The 15,832-nt window shown below is 32.8% G+C and overlaps 3 protein-coding genes across 3 annotated transcripts; 1 reads left to right on the top strand and 2 right to left on the bottom strand.

The window, feature by feature from the left end:
• The first annotated feature begins 5,303 nt into the window (after nt 1-5,303).
• LOC115973268 (aldose 1-epimerase-like) lies at nt 5,304-7,684 on the top strand. The gene is made up of 5 exons (XM_031093528.1): nt 5,304-5,498; nt 5,624-5,673; nt 6,139-6,262; nt 6,361-6,459; nt 6,877-7,684. The coding sequence occupies exons 1-5, from the start codon at nt 5,333-5,335 to the stop codon at nt 7,494-7,496; spliced, it is 1,059 nt and encodes a 352-aa protein (XP_030949388.1). The 5' UTR covers nt 5,304-5,332; the 3' UTR covers nt 7,497-7,684.
• A 1,575-nt stretch (nt 7,685-9,259) lies between these two features.
• On the bottom strand, nt 9,260-9,925 carry LOC115973266 (probable E3 ubiquitin-protein ligase RHC2A). Its single transcript, XM_031093526.1, has one exon. It carries the CDS (start codon nt 9,923-9,925, stop codon nt 9,260-9,262), a length of 666 nt encoding a protein of 221 aa, XP_030949386.1.
• A 2,570-nt stretch (nt 9,926-12,495) lies between these two features.
• LOC115973262 (vacuolar protein sorting-associated protein 29-like) lies at nt 12,496-14,259 on the bottom strand (the record flags this gene model as incomplete). Its single annotated transcript, XM_031093515.1, has 2 exons — nt 12,496-12,997; nt 14,122-14,259. Coding segments are annotated over 2 exons (435 nt in total), but the record flags the coding sequence as incomplete, so codon positions are not given.
• Between the last annotated feature and the right edge of the window lie 1,573 nt (nt 14,260-15,832).

Below are 15,832 nucleotides of genomic sequence, written 5' to 3'. Positions count from 1 at the left end.
AGCAGGAACTTTGGTAGAGAGAAGGAGAGCACGAACAGTGTCAAGACTATGACGAAGTTTTCGTTTGGCTCTACCATTTTGCTGAGAGGTACCTGGACAAGTTAGTTGATGAATAGTGCCATAGGAATGCAAAACAGCTTGGAAAACATATTAAGTGTACTCAAGAGCATTATCAGATCGAAAAATTTTGATGCGTTTGGAAAACTGAGTTTTTACCATTTTTTTAAAATTAGAATATACTTGCAATAATTCAGAACGATGTTTCATATTAAAAATCCATTTATAGTGAGAGTAATCATCAACAAAGACAACAAAATATCAAGATCCACCAATACTAGAGACAGAGGAAGGCCCCCAAACATCAGAATGAATAAGGTCAAAGATATCAGTGGATATTGATTCACAAGTATTGAAAGGAAAAACTGGTTGTTTTCCTAACTGACATGAAACACAATCAAAATTTTCTGTAGACATTGGACCTAGCAAACCTCTAGAAGCCAATTGTTGTACCCGAGAGGAAGTTGCATGACCAAGTCGAGCATGCCAAAGTACAAGAGAAGGAATTGAAGAAACTGTAGTAGCTGCAACAACAGAAACAGGAGCAACAATTGGAAGACAAAGGTTGTCCACGGGAAACATACGCCCAACTCTGGGACTAGTCCCAAGCTCTTATCCCGTCCTTAGATCCTGCATAATACACCCAGAATAATCAAATATAATGCGATAACCCAACTCAGCTAATTGTCCCACAAAAAATAAATTGTAAGAAAGGTCAGGAACATTAAAGACCCTAGGAACCAAGAGGTTGGAGGTCAAAACAGAACCTATATTATGATCAGACATTGTGGAAGCATTTGCTGTGCGAATATTAAGAGGGTGTGGTGCAAGTTTAAGTTTAGAAAATAAGGACGAGTGAGGTGTCATATGATTGCAACAAGTGGAATCCATAAGCCAAGAGGAAGGAAACATACCAGATAAAGCTGAGAGAGAAGAGGAATAAGATGCATTACCAACCATATGAATGACATTGGCGATGATGTTTTTAAGGTCATCTGTGGGCATGGTGAAAGTGCGTCTTGAAGAGTTAGACTGTGCAGAGACGGGAGCCATTGGTTGGACACTCTTAGTGTTAGCAACAGCAGTAGCAGAAATTGAAACAATTGATCTATTGCGATGATAGCAAGTCTCAATATTGTGGCCAAAACATTTGCAAAAATTGCAAAAACGTTTGCTAGATTGTCGACGACGATTATTGCAAAAAGAAGAAGACTTGTCCTTATTCTTCATTTAGAAGCAAAATCTGCAAAAACGAACTGCAAAAATGAAATCTAAACGAAAAACTAGGTAAAGAGCACCTGGATTGCAAAAAGTCAACCTAACAAAAAAGTCAACGGTCAAAGGCGACAGTCAACGGTGATGACATAATCACTGACTGAGTGCTGACATAAGCAAGATGACGTCTTGTTGATGCAAGCAGTGATGATGTGGCTTGATGATGTCAGCGGATTGAGTTTTGGCGTGTGTAGATGCGTGGAAGCATGTGGCGGCGCGTGAAGAGGATTGGCGACATGTGGTGGCGTGTGATATTAACGCCGAGAATTGTAGCGGCACGTGGAGGTGCGTGAAAGGTCCAATGAAGACGATATTTTCATAGAAAGGCAGATCGAAGAGATTACTTTTTGATGGTGCAATCTGTGGTCTGATCGGAGAAGCGGAAGTGGTGGTGGCGGCAAGGTAGTGGTCTTTGATGTACTGGAGTTGCGGTGGAGGCAGTGGTGCTGCTCACAACAACGGCTGTAGTGGATGACACCCAAGAAGACAAGATTGATTAAGAGCGGCACACCAAAGGATTAGAGCAATGGCTCTAATACCATGTTAGAAATACTGAATAATTGTATTGTATTTCTCAAATAAAAGAATATATATGAGTGTCTTTATATAGGAGGAATATGAGTGCAATACAAGTAAGAGTGTAGTACAAGAATGTGTATTATACAAGTAATCTAGTTGGGCCTAAAGCCCACAACACTATACACGTTAACACATACAAATCCAATAGCTCCACCAACCATTTCCATGGTTTTGATAATTAAGAAATATCAAATTACATTGTTTTGATCTTATGGAATAACAACTCAACTCTTCAAAGAAAAGTTTCAAAATAAAAAACATAATTGTCTATGCTGTGATTACTTGAGCCCTATTAAGGATTCTACTGATACTAATCATCATACTAGTTTGAGTTCAAATACAAGAGATAGAGATAAAAACATATCCAGCAACCAAACCAAATAAAAGTCCCAAGTCAGTAGAAGTTTATCCTTAGTGATAAGATAATCAAGTTGTATCTTAGGTGATGAGGTTGTTTGCAAATCAATGAACATTTAAGAAAGATTAAAAAAATCAAGTAAAATTGGAACACGAGATACAAAGTACCTAAACTAAAAATAATTAGAAGTTCTTTTCAAGAAATTTGTGGTCTTGTTGTAGTTGTTTGATGCTATTTGTGGCTACTGCTATGAATATTTTTGCTTGAACATTTTGTTAAAAAGGATGAGGAAAGTGATAGGTTTTATTTAGGGAAGAAAAAAACTAACCAAAATAAGAAAAGTATAGAAAGATGGAGATGGCGGAAATGTACAAGGAATTGCATAGAAAAAGGAATTACAATGAAAATTGAAAAACTTAATAAGGAGAGAGAAAAAGAGACACAAGAAGCATTTAATAAGGAGAGAAATAATGCGAATGCTATTAATTTGGTAAATATGTAATGATATACTAATGGATAACAATTTTTTATTTTTAACCATTCAATCTTTTAGGAATCTACAGCTTAAAAATGGTGTAACTCCACAAGTGTAACTTGAACCTCTCTCTCTCTCTCTCTCTCTCTCTCTCTCTCTCTCTCTCTCTCTCTCTATATATATATATATATATATATCAAAATACCAAAAACAATAAAATTATATATTTGTAAAAATAAAGAGATAGAAATTACTTTTAGAAATTGTTTTATTTTTAAGGAGAACTAATTATGCTACAATAAAATTGAGTAAATAAATTATACATTATACCGTATCTCAAAATAATTATTTATTTTCATGTATCGCGTTGATCTGCAACTAGTGTAATATAATAGTTGTCTTATATATGTGATGATATTATCTAGGCTAAAATGCAAAGTATACTCTCTAAGTTTGACTGAAATTTATCTTAATTCTCAAACTTGACTTTCATTCAATTAAATTTTCTAAATTTCAAAGTTATCAATTTAGGCCTTTTGTCCAATTTCGTTAGAAAAATTGCCATTAAATATGAACTTAACTAATGAAAAAAGGTTTTTTGAAAAAAAATTTCACATAAAAATCTATAATATATTTTTGTTAATTTTATAAATTTTTTTTCATGTGAAAATAATTTTTTTAATGGAAATTTTTTAACAAAATTGGATAGAAGGCCTAAATTGAATAAATTTGAAACTTAGAAAACTTAATTGAATGAAAATAAAGTTAGAGAACTGGAATGAATTTCACCTAAATTTAGATGGTACAATTTGCATTTTAGTCTATTATCTAATATAAAGTTATGTGTGTGTGTGATATGTCGATGATAATACTAAACAAAAAGCAAGGGTAACAAAATAAAAATAATGTTGTATAAGCCATAAGGTCATCAACAATTTTTTTTTTTTTTAATAGGAAGGTCTTCAACAAATGTTATGCAGTGAGTTTGGCATTTAAAGAAAAAATAAATAAAATAATGTGGTTTTTGTTGTGTTAAATTAATTGAAGACAATGAAGAGTTTAATAGGGGAATGAATGAGATGCATTAACATAATCTCAAATCCAACTAAAAATGAGTTATATCTTCTATATTTCCTTTATGAGTGATACTAACAAGTGCCTTTAGGGTAATGGTTAACAATCAATGTTAGGAAAGTTTTAACACGGCTTTTATGGAAAATGAAAAAAGCTGTCAAAACATTAATTGTTTTTTTTTTTTCCCATAAAAACTTTCTTTAAATAAATTGTTAACTAATGTCCCAAGGATATCTGTTAATATTTCCCTTCCTTTATATATATAATTTTTTTTCTTAGAGGAGGTTATTGATTAAGAGAGGAATGGCCCTTAAAAAAAAAAAAAAAATTTAAAAGAGTTTTTTTATTTATTTTATTTTATTAAATGAGTTATATCTTCCTTTTTTTTTGGTAAACCAATGAGTTATATCTTCAAAGCTGCAACTCCACGTTTTCCTTTATTCACAATGGCTGTAATTTATGAAGATTATAGGGTCCCTATATTTAGCGGATTCCTTGTCTGACCAAATCAAACTTGGAAGTAGGAACTACCTACTTTAACCAAATTGATAAAGTCAAACTATCACACGACACCTCAATTTAACCAAAATATACTTCTTTGTTTCTTTTTTTTTTTTATCCAAAATATACTAGTACTATTTAATTTGTTATTTAATTATTTATATCAATAAAAAGATCTGTGATTTAAATCACGCTTACACCAAAATCTAAAAAATGTTATGATATGGATTAAAATACTAAAAATACACCACAAAGATGTGTGGGTGACTTTCTACACATGCATACATTAAAAACCGAATATTATCCTAATATCCTATCCTATAAAAGAAAAATTAGTATCATGATGTATATTAAATTAATGATGAATAAATATTGATAAATAATAATTCCACGTGCCACCACAAAATTTGTTCATGTACTTCACAATTTCCAACTCTCACGGATAAACATAAGTTTTAGATAAATGATATGTCCATAATATTTTCACAATATTTTTACAACAAATCCTAAGTGACAGGTTGTTAATGATTGTTATTATTGGGACAAAAAAGAAATCTTAGTGTTAGGTTCAAATTTAAACTAATAACAATTAACCACCTATGACTTATTGTAAAAATATTGTAGACGTAGCACTTCTCTAAATTTTATAGGTTGTAATAATTTTAATCTCTCTCTCTATTTTTCTACTACAGCCTTGCAAGTTTACTCTTTCCTAATCCATCAACATTATCTTGTAAAAATAGGAAATGAAGAAAAAAGAAAAAGAGAAGGAAAAAAATAGTCAATGAGTAGTGCTAGGCTGCAAGTATCCTAGAATTCTGGTAACTAATTAACTCTCTTAGGATAAATCCTTATCTAGAGGCCTATTATTATAACCATTTGTAGTTTTGTACCAGAATTCAATATCTTCTTCCTCTTCTCTTTGCTATATAAATCCTCACTTCTCAGCTTGTGTTGTCAAAAATTGTTATACCAATTGTTTTAACAATTTTTTTTACATTTATTTACCAACAATGGGTACGGTAACTTTTTCTTGTGTCTTTGTTGTGTTGGCCTTTTTATTGGCTAATGTTAATGGTGTTGAAGTCGGATTTTATGAATTGAAGAGGGGAGATTTCTCTGTGAAGCTTACCAACTATGGTGCAGTTATTAACTCTGTTATTCTCCCTGATAGAAATGGTGTGTAATTGTTCTTTCCTCTCTCTCTCTTTTGGCTTTATAACCTTTATGATTTTGTTTTGTTATGCACTATTATTTTTTAACTCTGTTATCTAAATCAATGTTATTTTGATTTATTTTATCAGGGAAACTAGATGATGTTGTTCTTGGATTCGATTCAGTTGATGGCTACAAGGTGGGGACTTATCCAACTTCCTTTATTTCCCTCTGCCATCAATGTATTAGTTGAAAACAGCAATAGAATGAAACTTTTGCTTAAGATGATAGATTTTATTATTTTAATACCAAAGTTATCTAAATATATATAGGTATTTGGTTAAAAAGAGAGTGAAAAATATCATACTTTATGTGAAACTAGTAAACTAGAATCATAGGAAGATTCTTGATTTAATCTGTTTGAAATTCTTAATATTGGGAGATGGGCCCCCTAGAGAGGATCATACAATCTAAAATAATGATAATCTAAACTTTTTGTGGCTAAGAATTATCAAAAATTAGAATGCTAGCCCGTCAAAAACCTTGTAATTCAATTGACACTATCCAAATGTTTTCAACGGACACATCTCCTCCCCCAATTATTGAACTATCCACCAAAAAAAAAAAAGCCTCTAATGATAAAAGTTTCTAATGATATCTGCAGAACGATACAACCTACTTTGGAGCCGTTGTTGGACGAGTTGCTAACAGAATTGGAGGAGCTAAATTTACTTTGAATGGCACCACTTATAATTTAGTTGCCAATGAAGGAAAGAACATACTCCATGGTATATTCATCATATCCTTGTATTTAATCTCTAGTCTATAAATCCTATCTGGGATGTAATAAGTTTCTGATATTTGAAATACTTATGTTTTATATCAGGTGGTCCTAAAGGATATGGTGATGTTATATGGTCTGTATTGACTTACAAACCGGATAGTCACATTACATTCACCTATGAAAGTTCTGATGGTGAAGAGGGTAATATATCTATATATCTTCTCTCTTTTTCTTATTCTTTATTATTATTATTATTTTTTTATCCTCTATATTTTTGATATTTACTAAAGCTTTATGGATTAAATTGTTACTATCAAAACTATATTGGATAAACTTTTTTTTCAAACAGCTCTCTAACTTATCACTTATAAGACCGTCAATTGTATTAAATGAAAGTAAAATTTATTAAAACATATAGATAAGCCATATGACTTTATAGTAGGCCATGTGAGTGATGTGACTAAAAATACACATGAATAGTCTTTTGAGTTGTCATGTAATGGGTTTGAGGAAAATTCATCAGAAAATTCTGTCCAAACTGTAAAATGAAGCATGAAAAAGGCCTGACTGTTACATTCTTAACTCACCACTGCTGGGATTTGCGTTGAATTTTTGCAGGCTTTCCTGGTGCCCTTTCTGTCGCAGTGACATACATGCTCATTGAAACAAACAAATTAGGTGTGAAATTTGAAGCCAAGGCTCACAACAAGGCCACACCAGTGAATTTAGCCCAGCATGCTTACTGGAATCTCGGCGGCCACAATAGTGGTGATATCCTCTCACACGAACTCCAGATTTTCGGATCCCATATAACACCAGTTGATGAAGAACTCATCCCCACTGGTGAATTGACCCCCGTCAAAGGAACACCATTTGATTTCCTCGAACTCCATAAGATTGGTGACAGGATAAATGAGCTACCTAAAGGATATGACATTAACTATGCCTTAGATGGTAACAGTACTGCGCACTTTAGGAGGGCTGCAGAGGTGTATGATAGTGTATCTGGAAGAAGACTGCAGCTGTGGACTAGTGCACCCGGAGTGCAGCTTTACACTGGTAACTTGGTGCATGATGTGAAGGGTAAAGGTGGTTACATTTATAAGGAGCATGCTGCACTTTGCTTGGAGACACAAGGGTTCCCTGACTCTGTGAATCACCCTAACTTCCCTTCACAGATTGTCAACCCCGGAGAGACCTATAAGCATATTATGGTCTATCGGTTCACAGCTCACTAGAACTTCTAAACATTCAAGGGAAATTTTTTTGAATGTTTTGCTCAGGTTCTTCATTTTTTGTGATGTTTTCCATAACAAAAATTGTGCAGATATTTTGACATATATTCTTATTGTGGATGTCCTTAAGAATTAGTCTTGTTTAATTCATGAATGAACTCTGCATAATTGTGCAACATGCACTATTGAAACCGAGTCTAATTTTGTTCAATTCTCATCTCATACCATTTTTTTTTAATTAATCATGTGGATTTGATGTTCTTGCTTACTCAAGAAGCCATCTGAACATGGCTCTGTTTTGTTTTCTTCCGGTAGGTTGAGCTATCAAACAACTTTGTATAATCATTAATTATTTAGAACGCTCTAGTGGTTGGTGGCTAAAAACAACTAAAGATCACAAGGATCCACAGGTTCTGTGGATGTTAGTGTTGGGTCACAATCTAGTATTACATGATTTGAGTACTTCAACAAAAAAATTTAATACAATACCAAAAAGTTTTGACTAATATTATCATGCCAATATCTCAACCCAATCAGAAAGTAAATCAATGATTCAGTCATGCCAATATCTTGTTATGCACTTCTATTACTTCAATTTCTATTCTTTGGTGGACAATAAATACATTACTACTTTAACAAGGAGTACAAATTATTTCATTACAAAGGTAGATTTTCATTCTATTCTGTCCCACACTAAAGACTAGCCTTCCTTCTTCACCAAGAGGAATTTGCAAGTCTTAATCAAAGAAAATTTTCCATGAACAAGATAATCATAATTTCCATAGCTAAAGCCATTCTTGCGTGCTTATATCAAAATAATGGTAAACTTTTACCAAACATAATTTTCTCTCAAAAAACTCCACCGGGACTCACCAATTTAATCATGTGTCTTATGTGAATTACAAAATTCAACAAAAAATATAATCAAATCCCAACAAATATTTTGATTAATAATGTCAATATCTCAGGCCAATAAGAAGATAAAGAACAAATTCATCCTTGATTTGTACACCAAAAAAAAAAACCAAAATTTGTCATCTTTCTTTTTGCACTAACTCCCCAGCAAAAATCTTTTTCTCTTAGTTTCACACTCAATTGTCTCTCTCTTCTGAGGGGATATTTGAGCCAAAGCCATAGGAAATACATTAATTTTATGAAAAATGAATATAAATTATCTCTTTAACAATTTCTCAACAGTTAGATTAGTTGAATCAATGATTGTTCCCTTGATTGGCAATATTTCTAGGTTAGGGAACTTGATGACAAAAAAGGTACAATAATTAAAATAGAAACGAATTATAACTTGTCTTGCATCAACCGTTACCCAAATTGATTCTATCACCACTCACCAGTCTAATTGTGACACCAAATTAACTGGTACAACTAATTCTGTTCAAGTATATTATATGATTATATCATATAATAAGTGGTGGTGAGTAGTGATGTGAATGCCCTGGCACCTAACGAAAGCTAAAGTTGCTTGTGGACCAATTTAAGCCCCTACATTATTAGCTTTTCAAACAGAAACACCAAAACCATGGAATAATAATTTTCCTCCAAAACAGTATGGGAGAAAGGTAAAATATAAAGAATTAATAGAAAACTTATTAATTATAACAAACCAAAAAAAAAAACTTGGCAACTACATTTAGCTTGAACTGGCAGAAAAATTTTCTACTTTTTACAGATTCAAACTCTTTCTTTTCTTGAAAAGTATGAGGATTCTACATTCAAAAGGATGGAAAAAGAAACAAATTTCTTGCTAATTAGACACATTCAACTGGCATGTGAAACCGACATAATGGACAGAGGTTACTCTGCTTAAGCCAACTCACAATACAATCTTCATGGTAGACATGAGAGCAAGGCAAACGAGTAGCTTCAAACCCCATCAAAATATCTTCCATACATATAACGCATTGTGTTTCAAAATCTTCAACTTTAACCTTCTCCAATTTCTCAACCAATGATTTTCTTCCACAAACCGAGCTTGTATTCACCCAGGTACCCATGGATTCCCATAAAGCCTCAGAAAGTTCAAGTTCTTGATCAAAGCCTTGTATAACAGTAAGAACCACCATCATTGGAATAGTCTTGCGGTGCATGTTGTCAGCCTCACAAGCAAGTTCACGAGCAACAGTTGAAATCTTTTGTATCGTTGATGGCTGAATATTGAAGGGCACGTCCATCTGAGAAAGCTTATTGGACAAGATGAACCATGAGTTTTGGTTCATTATCAATAGGTCACGTTGCATAGTGAATGATTTGTATTTGGTGGGGCTTGTGGCAATCTGGCCTTGTACATCAATTGATTCAAAATTGGCGTACAATTCAATTAAGAACTCAGGGTATGGTGAACAACTTTCGGGTTCAATGTAGTTTTCGGGTTGCCATGCCTCGCATCTATGGTGGAAAATTGTGGTGCTAGACATCTTGAAGAAAGGAGAAGAAAAAACCAGAGAGCAAGAGAGTGCAAGAGATATTAAAGATGACCAGAGGCTAATAGAGACTCTTAAAAGTCTGAGAGAGGTTTTTTTCTTTTTGTGTGTGTGTATGAGTAGGAGTAGTTTTGAAGATAAAGAATTTCAGTTCTATTTGGAGTAGGAGCTGCTTTGAAGATATAGACTTTGAGTCGGTTTGTGACCGTTATATAACTGCTAATAGATTTTGATGTCCTTGCGGCTACTCTTTCTTTTTAATCAGATCTTTGATTCTAACCAGGATTACGAGTTCCTTTCTTGGGATTCTGTTTCCTATTACTTGATTTTTGTTAGTTGACTATGTTAAGATGCTAAATTGTTTAAAATATTCAAGAAAACATTTTTATCATAATTTGTATAATGTATATGTTAGAATTTACTTTGGGTTCAAGTTACACTCGGTGTGAAGCAATGTTACATTATCTAATAACTTGTTATTGAATTCATATTTTGAAAATCCAACCATTGAATTACATGTTCTATATGTTCTTAACATACATGCCAATTTTCATGTCAATCAGATGTAATTTACCATTCGATCTATAAACTCATCTTTTATGCATTATTTTAAATTACAAAAACTTGAATTTAAATAATTGATTGATGACATGGCTATTGATCTTTGATTATCTTTAAATTTTGTAAGTATAGAGAATATACGATGATAATATAATCCAACGGTGGATTTATCAAAATTCACATCTAATTAATATATATATATATATATATATATATATATATAGTTGAGTTCAAGTTATACCTAGTGTAATTATAAGTAATGTTACATTACCTAAAAATTTTTTATTATAATAATAATTGAAAAACTCACATCGTTGGATTATGCATACCAAGTCTTGTGTCCAGTGGCGAAGCTAGGAATTTGGGTCGAAGGGCAAGATTAAAAGTAAAAAATTAATCAATATTAATAACAAAATAAATAAACAACTATATCCTAATGTAATTGTCATATATAATCTAACGTAAAATGTAAAGTTTAATTTATTTTTTCACACCTAGCTTAAAAGTAGTTTGTTTAAATTATATATATACTTTTTTTTTCTTTTTCTTTTTTTTTTAGAATTCTATTATGCTTCTAACTCCTATTCTGCAAAGTAGTGGGTTTTTTTTTTTTTTAATCATTACTAGGTGGGACCCATTATTTTTATATAAGAGTTGTAATAGGTGTGTAACTCTATTAGCATTAGGGGTAAGAAAAGCTGTTGTGATAATTGAAAAAAAGTCAGACAAGCTAGTATACAGTAAATAGAAAAGTTCTTTGCCCTTTGTGTAGGGGGGAAAAAAAAGACATTTCAGTTCAATATACTAGTATTATTAGAGAAAATTTTAAGAGTTCGGGGGTACTTCCCCCCCCCCTCACCCCCCTCCTTCCCTCCCTCCCTCCCTCGACACCCCCTTCTCCCTGCCCCTACTTGTATCAATCGGATGTCATTTACTACTTAATCTAGAAACTCATTTTTTATGCACAATTTTAAATACAAAAACTTAATATTTAAACACATGATAGATGACATTGTTATCGATCTCTAATTATCATGAAATTTTGTATGTAGAGTATAAGAAGAGAATCTTAACTAATAGTGGATATATTAAAATTTGCATCCAATAAAGAATTACCGAGTGATGTAAACATTGCTTAAAATTACACCAAGTGTAACTTGAACTCAATGTGATGGACTAGATGGACTAAAGTGGATCGAAATGGACTAAAGTGGACCAGATGGACTAAACTAGACCGAATAGACCAAAGTGGACCGAACCGGACTAAAGTGGGCCAAAATAGACCAAAATGCTACAGTAATATGACTCAACAGGAGCGTAGCACTAATAAATGTTATACTTCAATTTTTAGATATTATATAGATATAGAGGAGAAATTACAAAAATAAATTTACAAAATATGTGTTAAATGTCTCTGTCTTTAAATTTGAGTCTAATTTATTTTTGAGGTTTAGATGGTTATTAACAGTCGTGGTGGGTCATGTGTCACATTTTCCTCTATCTCTTGAAACCCCTTTCCAATGTCATTTCCTCCTTGCTCCTTGTGTTTTAACTCCTTATTTAAACTCATATCTCATTGTAATTATTGCACTAACCCACTCTTTATTGGTCAATATAACTCGGTTTTGAATTAATAGGAAAACTTAATATACTGCATCTAAGGTATTCCTACTTAAGTTTTACCCTAATTTTTAAAAAGAGAAAGCATGAACTTTGCAAATATGGATTATTTATAGTAACCATGTCTCAAAACATACCAACATAAAACACATGACAGGTTGAATATAAAACTTTTACTTTTGAAAGGAGGAATCACAATAAAGCCTTCATGATTATGTCTGTACAATTTTTTTCAAGGAGAACATGAAAAATGGTATAAGGTTGGAGCAAATACCCAGTCACAAAATGTTCAGCTTCACTTTCTGTGGCCTATAGATATAAAACCAAAAGAAGCCTCACAATTTGTTCATGAACGGATCACAAAAATCAAAGAGTATAGCAGCTTATGCAAAATGGGCAATACTAATAAAAAGGTAAATATTTCCACTATCATACAGAAACAAATAATGTGATCACCATATATCACAAACAGATTGGATTTTCAGAAATCCCAAGAAAGTTTTGTGGCAAAAAAGAAAATTAAAAAAAAAAAAAAAGGGAAGAGGAAGCTGAAAGAAAAGGTCTAAATAACTAAAACATAAATTGTTTTCAATGACTTGCAGTGGTTGTCTTCTTAAAATCAATCTTGTCAACCTTAACCTCTCCATCAATGAGTTCATAAACATAGACCACAACTCGTAGGCCATCGATGTCCATGAGGACAAAGCTAGGGTTAACATCATAGGTGATGCTGCTGTAGGCACCAGTTGCAGACCCTGGGTTTATGACAACACCTCCTTCATGCTTATAAGCCGTAAACTGATGAGTGTGACCTGTTACAAGAATGTCTACATCCAACTGCCTCTGGAGCATGGCCAGTGAGTCTAGGTCACCCCAAGGAATAACCTTCAGATAAATCAAATCAAATTATAAAGTGATCACTACCAGCTGAAATTTGAGGACATTTCCAAATGCATTCAACTAATTCTCAACTTATCCTCCACAACAGATTTTAAATTTCAGCCTTTGGAACATATGCTGGTCAACTTAATACAAAAAGAGGCATACATACACAAAATCAAGTTATACTTGTTGTAACTCTGTCAATATTACACCACTTAATTACTTTTTATTGGATTAATATTTTAAAAATCCCCCAATTTGACTATATGCTTTGTTTGATCTTAACAGGCATGCTAAATTTTGTGTTAATCAGATGGTATTGTAATCCAATCCATTATCTCTAAATAGTATTATTTTAAAGTACACAAAATATATAAACATTTTATAGATGGGATAGTTTTTGATCTTTGATCATCTCAATAATTTGCAAGCAAGAAGGGTGACAATATAATCCAATGGTGGATTTGCTAAGAAAACATATCAAATAGAAAAGTACCAAGTGGTGTGACTTGAAAGTTGAAACCATCCCTATAACATACATACATACACACACACACACACACACACACACACATATATATATAGAGAGAGAGAGAGTAGTCTGAATTTCGCTATAGGATTTGCAACTGAATACTGGGCTGGGCCACCTCGAATGGTGTGAGCCATATGCAGGGAATGCACGTATGGTTTTAGGGAGATCTGGTAGATAAATGTTAGGAATCTAAACATCATGGAAGGGCATTTGATTTCTTCATTGTAGATATCAGCATGTTTAATCCATTCACCACAACCAAGATCAGCCAGATATAGAAACAATTGTTGTGGTGCTGCAAAGAGGTCACTGATGAAAGATCTACCCCCCAAATTTTTTTTCCCCCTTTTCTCCTCATAAGAAAGTGGGTGCCAGTCACTAAACTTCTGCCAATTATACCCCCTTCAGTGTAAACATTCTTGTGATTTGGTTTCAATTTAACAAGAAGCTCATTAAAAAGAAATCAATAATGCTTTAAGGTCAAGAAAGATTACCGTAAATAAATGAATTCATGTCAATTAACTAAACATTCTTTGAGAAAATTAAGAAATACAAATAAAATTTTTAAAACACTGAAGGACAAGGGGAACCAAACCTGATGACCATGACATAGTCCCAGCTTAAACTGCCCAATAGTCAGTGTCTTGGTCTCTGGATAGCGCATCTCTTCATCGTATTCACCTCTAGTAATATGCAAGTCAGGACAAAGAGTCTTCAAGTAGTCATGAACTTCCTGGAAATATCATAGGAAAATTATGAGCCACTGCCCAATTATAGATAACACAGGTATAAAAAAAAGTACAGGCAAGATGACTTTTAATTCACATGCCCTATAGTTAGCTGGTTTGAATAAATAAAGCAGAGCAGTTGCAGAAATATATGGATTAATACTTAAGCAGGATGAAGAGTAGGTCATGGGTTCAAAATCCCAATGGATGCATGTGAAACTTACCAATAAAAATAAATAAATAAAAAATTAAAAAGCAACAGATGTTTGAGAAAATCTACAAATCAGGGCCACAATTCAAGTTTTCGCCAACCATGACTAGAAGGGAAGAAGAGAAATAACATATGCTACAAAAAACAAGTCAAGTGAGCATGAGTCAGAATTCACAAAGTACCCAAAAATAGATAAAACTAAGAGTACTCTAACTATAATAACTTATTAATAATTCAAGGCTGCGGTTCACAGATGCCTTTAGGGCATTTGTTAATGTACCATTTAAGAAAATTTTAATACCACTTTTATGAAAAATATAAAAAGTTGTAAAAAAAAAAAAATCAGTTACTTTTTTCTTTTCCCATAAAATTCTTCTAAAAATATTTCCTAAACCAATTCCCTTAGGGCATCCAATAACTTTTCCCATAATTCAATAATTACAATGAGAGAGGGGTGATTTGAACCCTAGATGTCTCCATTAGAAACCCAAGAGGCTAAGAAGCACGGACATTGGACACAAGCATGGATATGGATATGGGTACAGGTACAACATGGCGACACAACATTTTTTGAAAAACTAGGACACGGGTACAGCAAGACACACTTATTAAATAATTATTTAATATATTTTTATTTATATTTTCTACATATTGTTAATTTTCATATAATGTTAATTATATATCAATTTAAGAGCAATAATGGATAATAAAGTGATTTCATGACTATTAAAGGATGTTTAGAAATTAGAATACAAACCAAGAATAAGAATATTTATTAATCTTCAAATGCCCTGTTACTATTATTTTTATTAACATATGCACTGTTACTATTAGAGCATGAATATCCTTGTTTTTTGAAAGGGTATTTGATTCCTCTTGTTCCCATGTCCCTCCTGTGTCCTAGCCATGTCCCACAAATTTTTTTTTTTTTTTTTTTTTTTAAAGGACATGGTTGGGACACACCTAGGACACACATGCAGAACTGCCCTAGGTGTGTCCTGTGTTTGACATGGATATGGAACACAAAAATGAAGTGTCTATGCTTCAAAGCTAGGAGGTGCCAACTAGTTGAGCTATAGGGCTCTTGACCTGACTATGATAATTTATTAGTCCTAATCAATCACATCTAGAAACAAAATTCATAGTTCATATGGTAAAATGGTTTATAACTAAGGATTCTAGGTTGGTAGACCGCAAACGCAAATGATGTACCCTGTGTTTATGCACAGCATGCATAGAGAGAGAATCTGAATCCACTATGAAGAAAATGAAGCAATAAGTTAAAATTCAAAACTAGACTTTCAGATATTTGAACCCCATAGCCAACTAGATGCTACACTGACACCTTCCAGAATATTTCAATCAGT

The sequence above is a fragment of the Quercus lobata genome, unplaced genomic scaffold (assembly GCF_001633185.2).
Source record: "Quercus lobata isolate SW786 unplaced genomic scaffold, ValleyOak3.0 Primary Assembly Scq3eQI_43, whole genome shotgun sequence".
NCBI lineage: Eukaryota > Viridiplantae > Streptophyta > Magnoliopsida > Fagales > Fagaceae > Quercus > Quercus lobata.
Note: the sequence above shows the minus strand (reverse complement) of the source record. Positions and strands in the feature narration are given on the sequence as shown.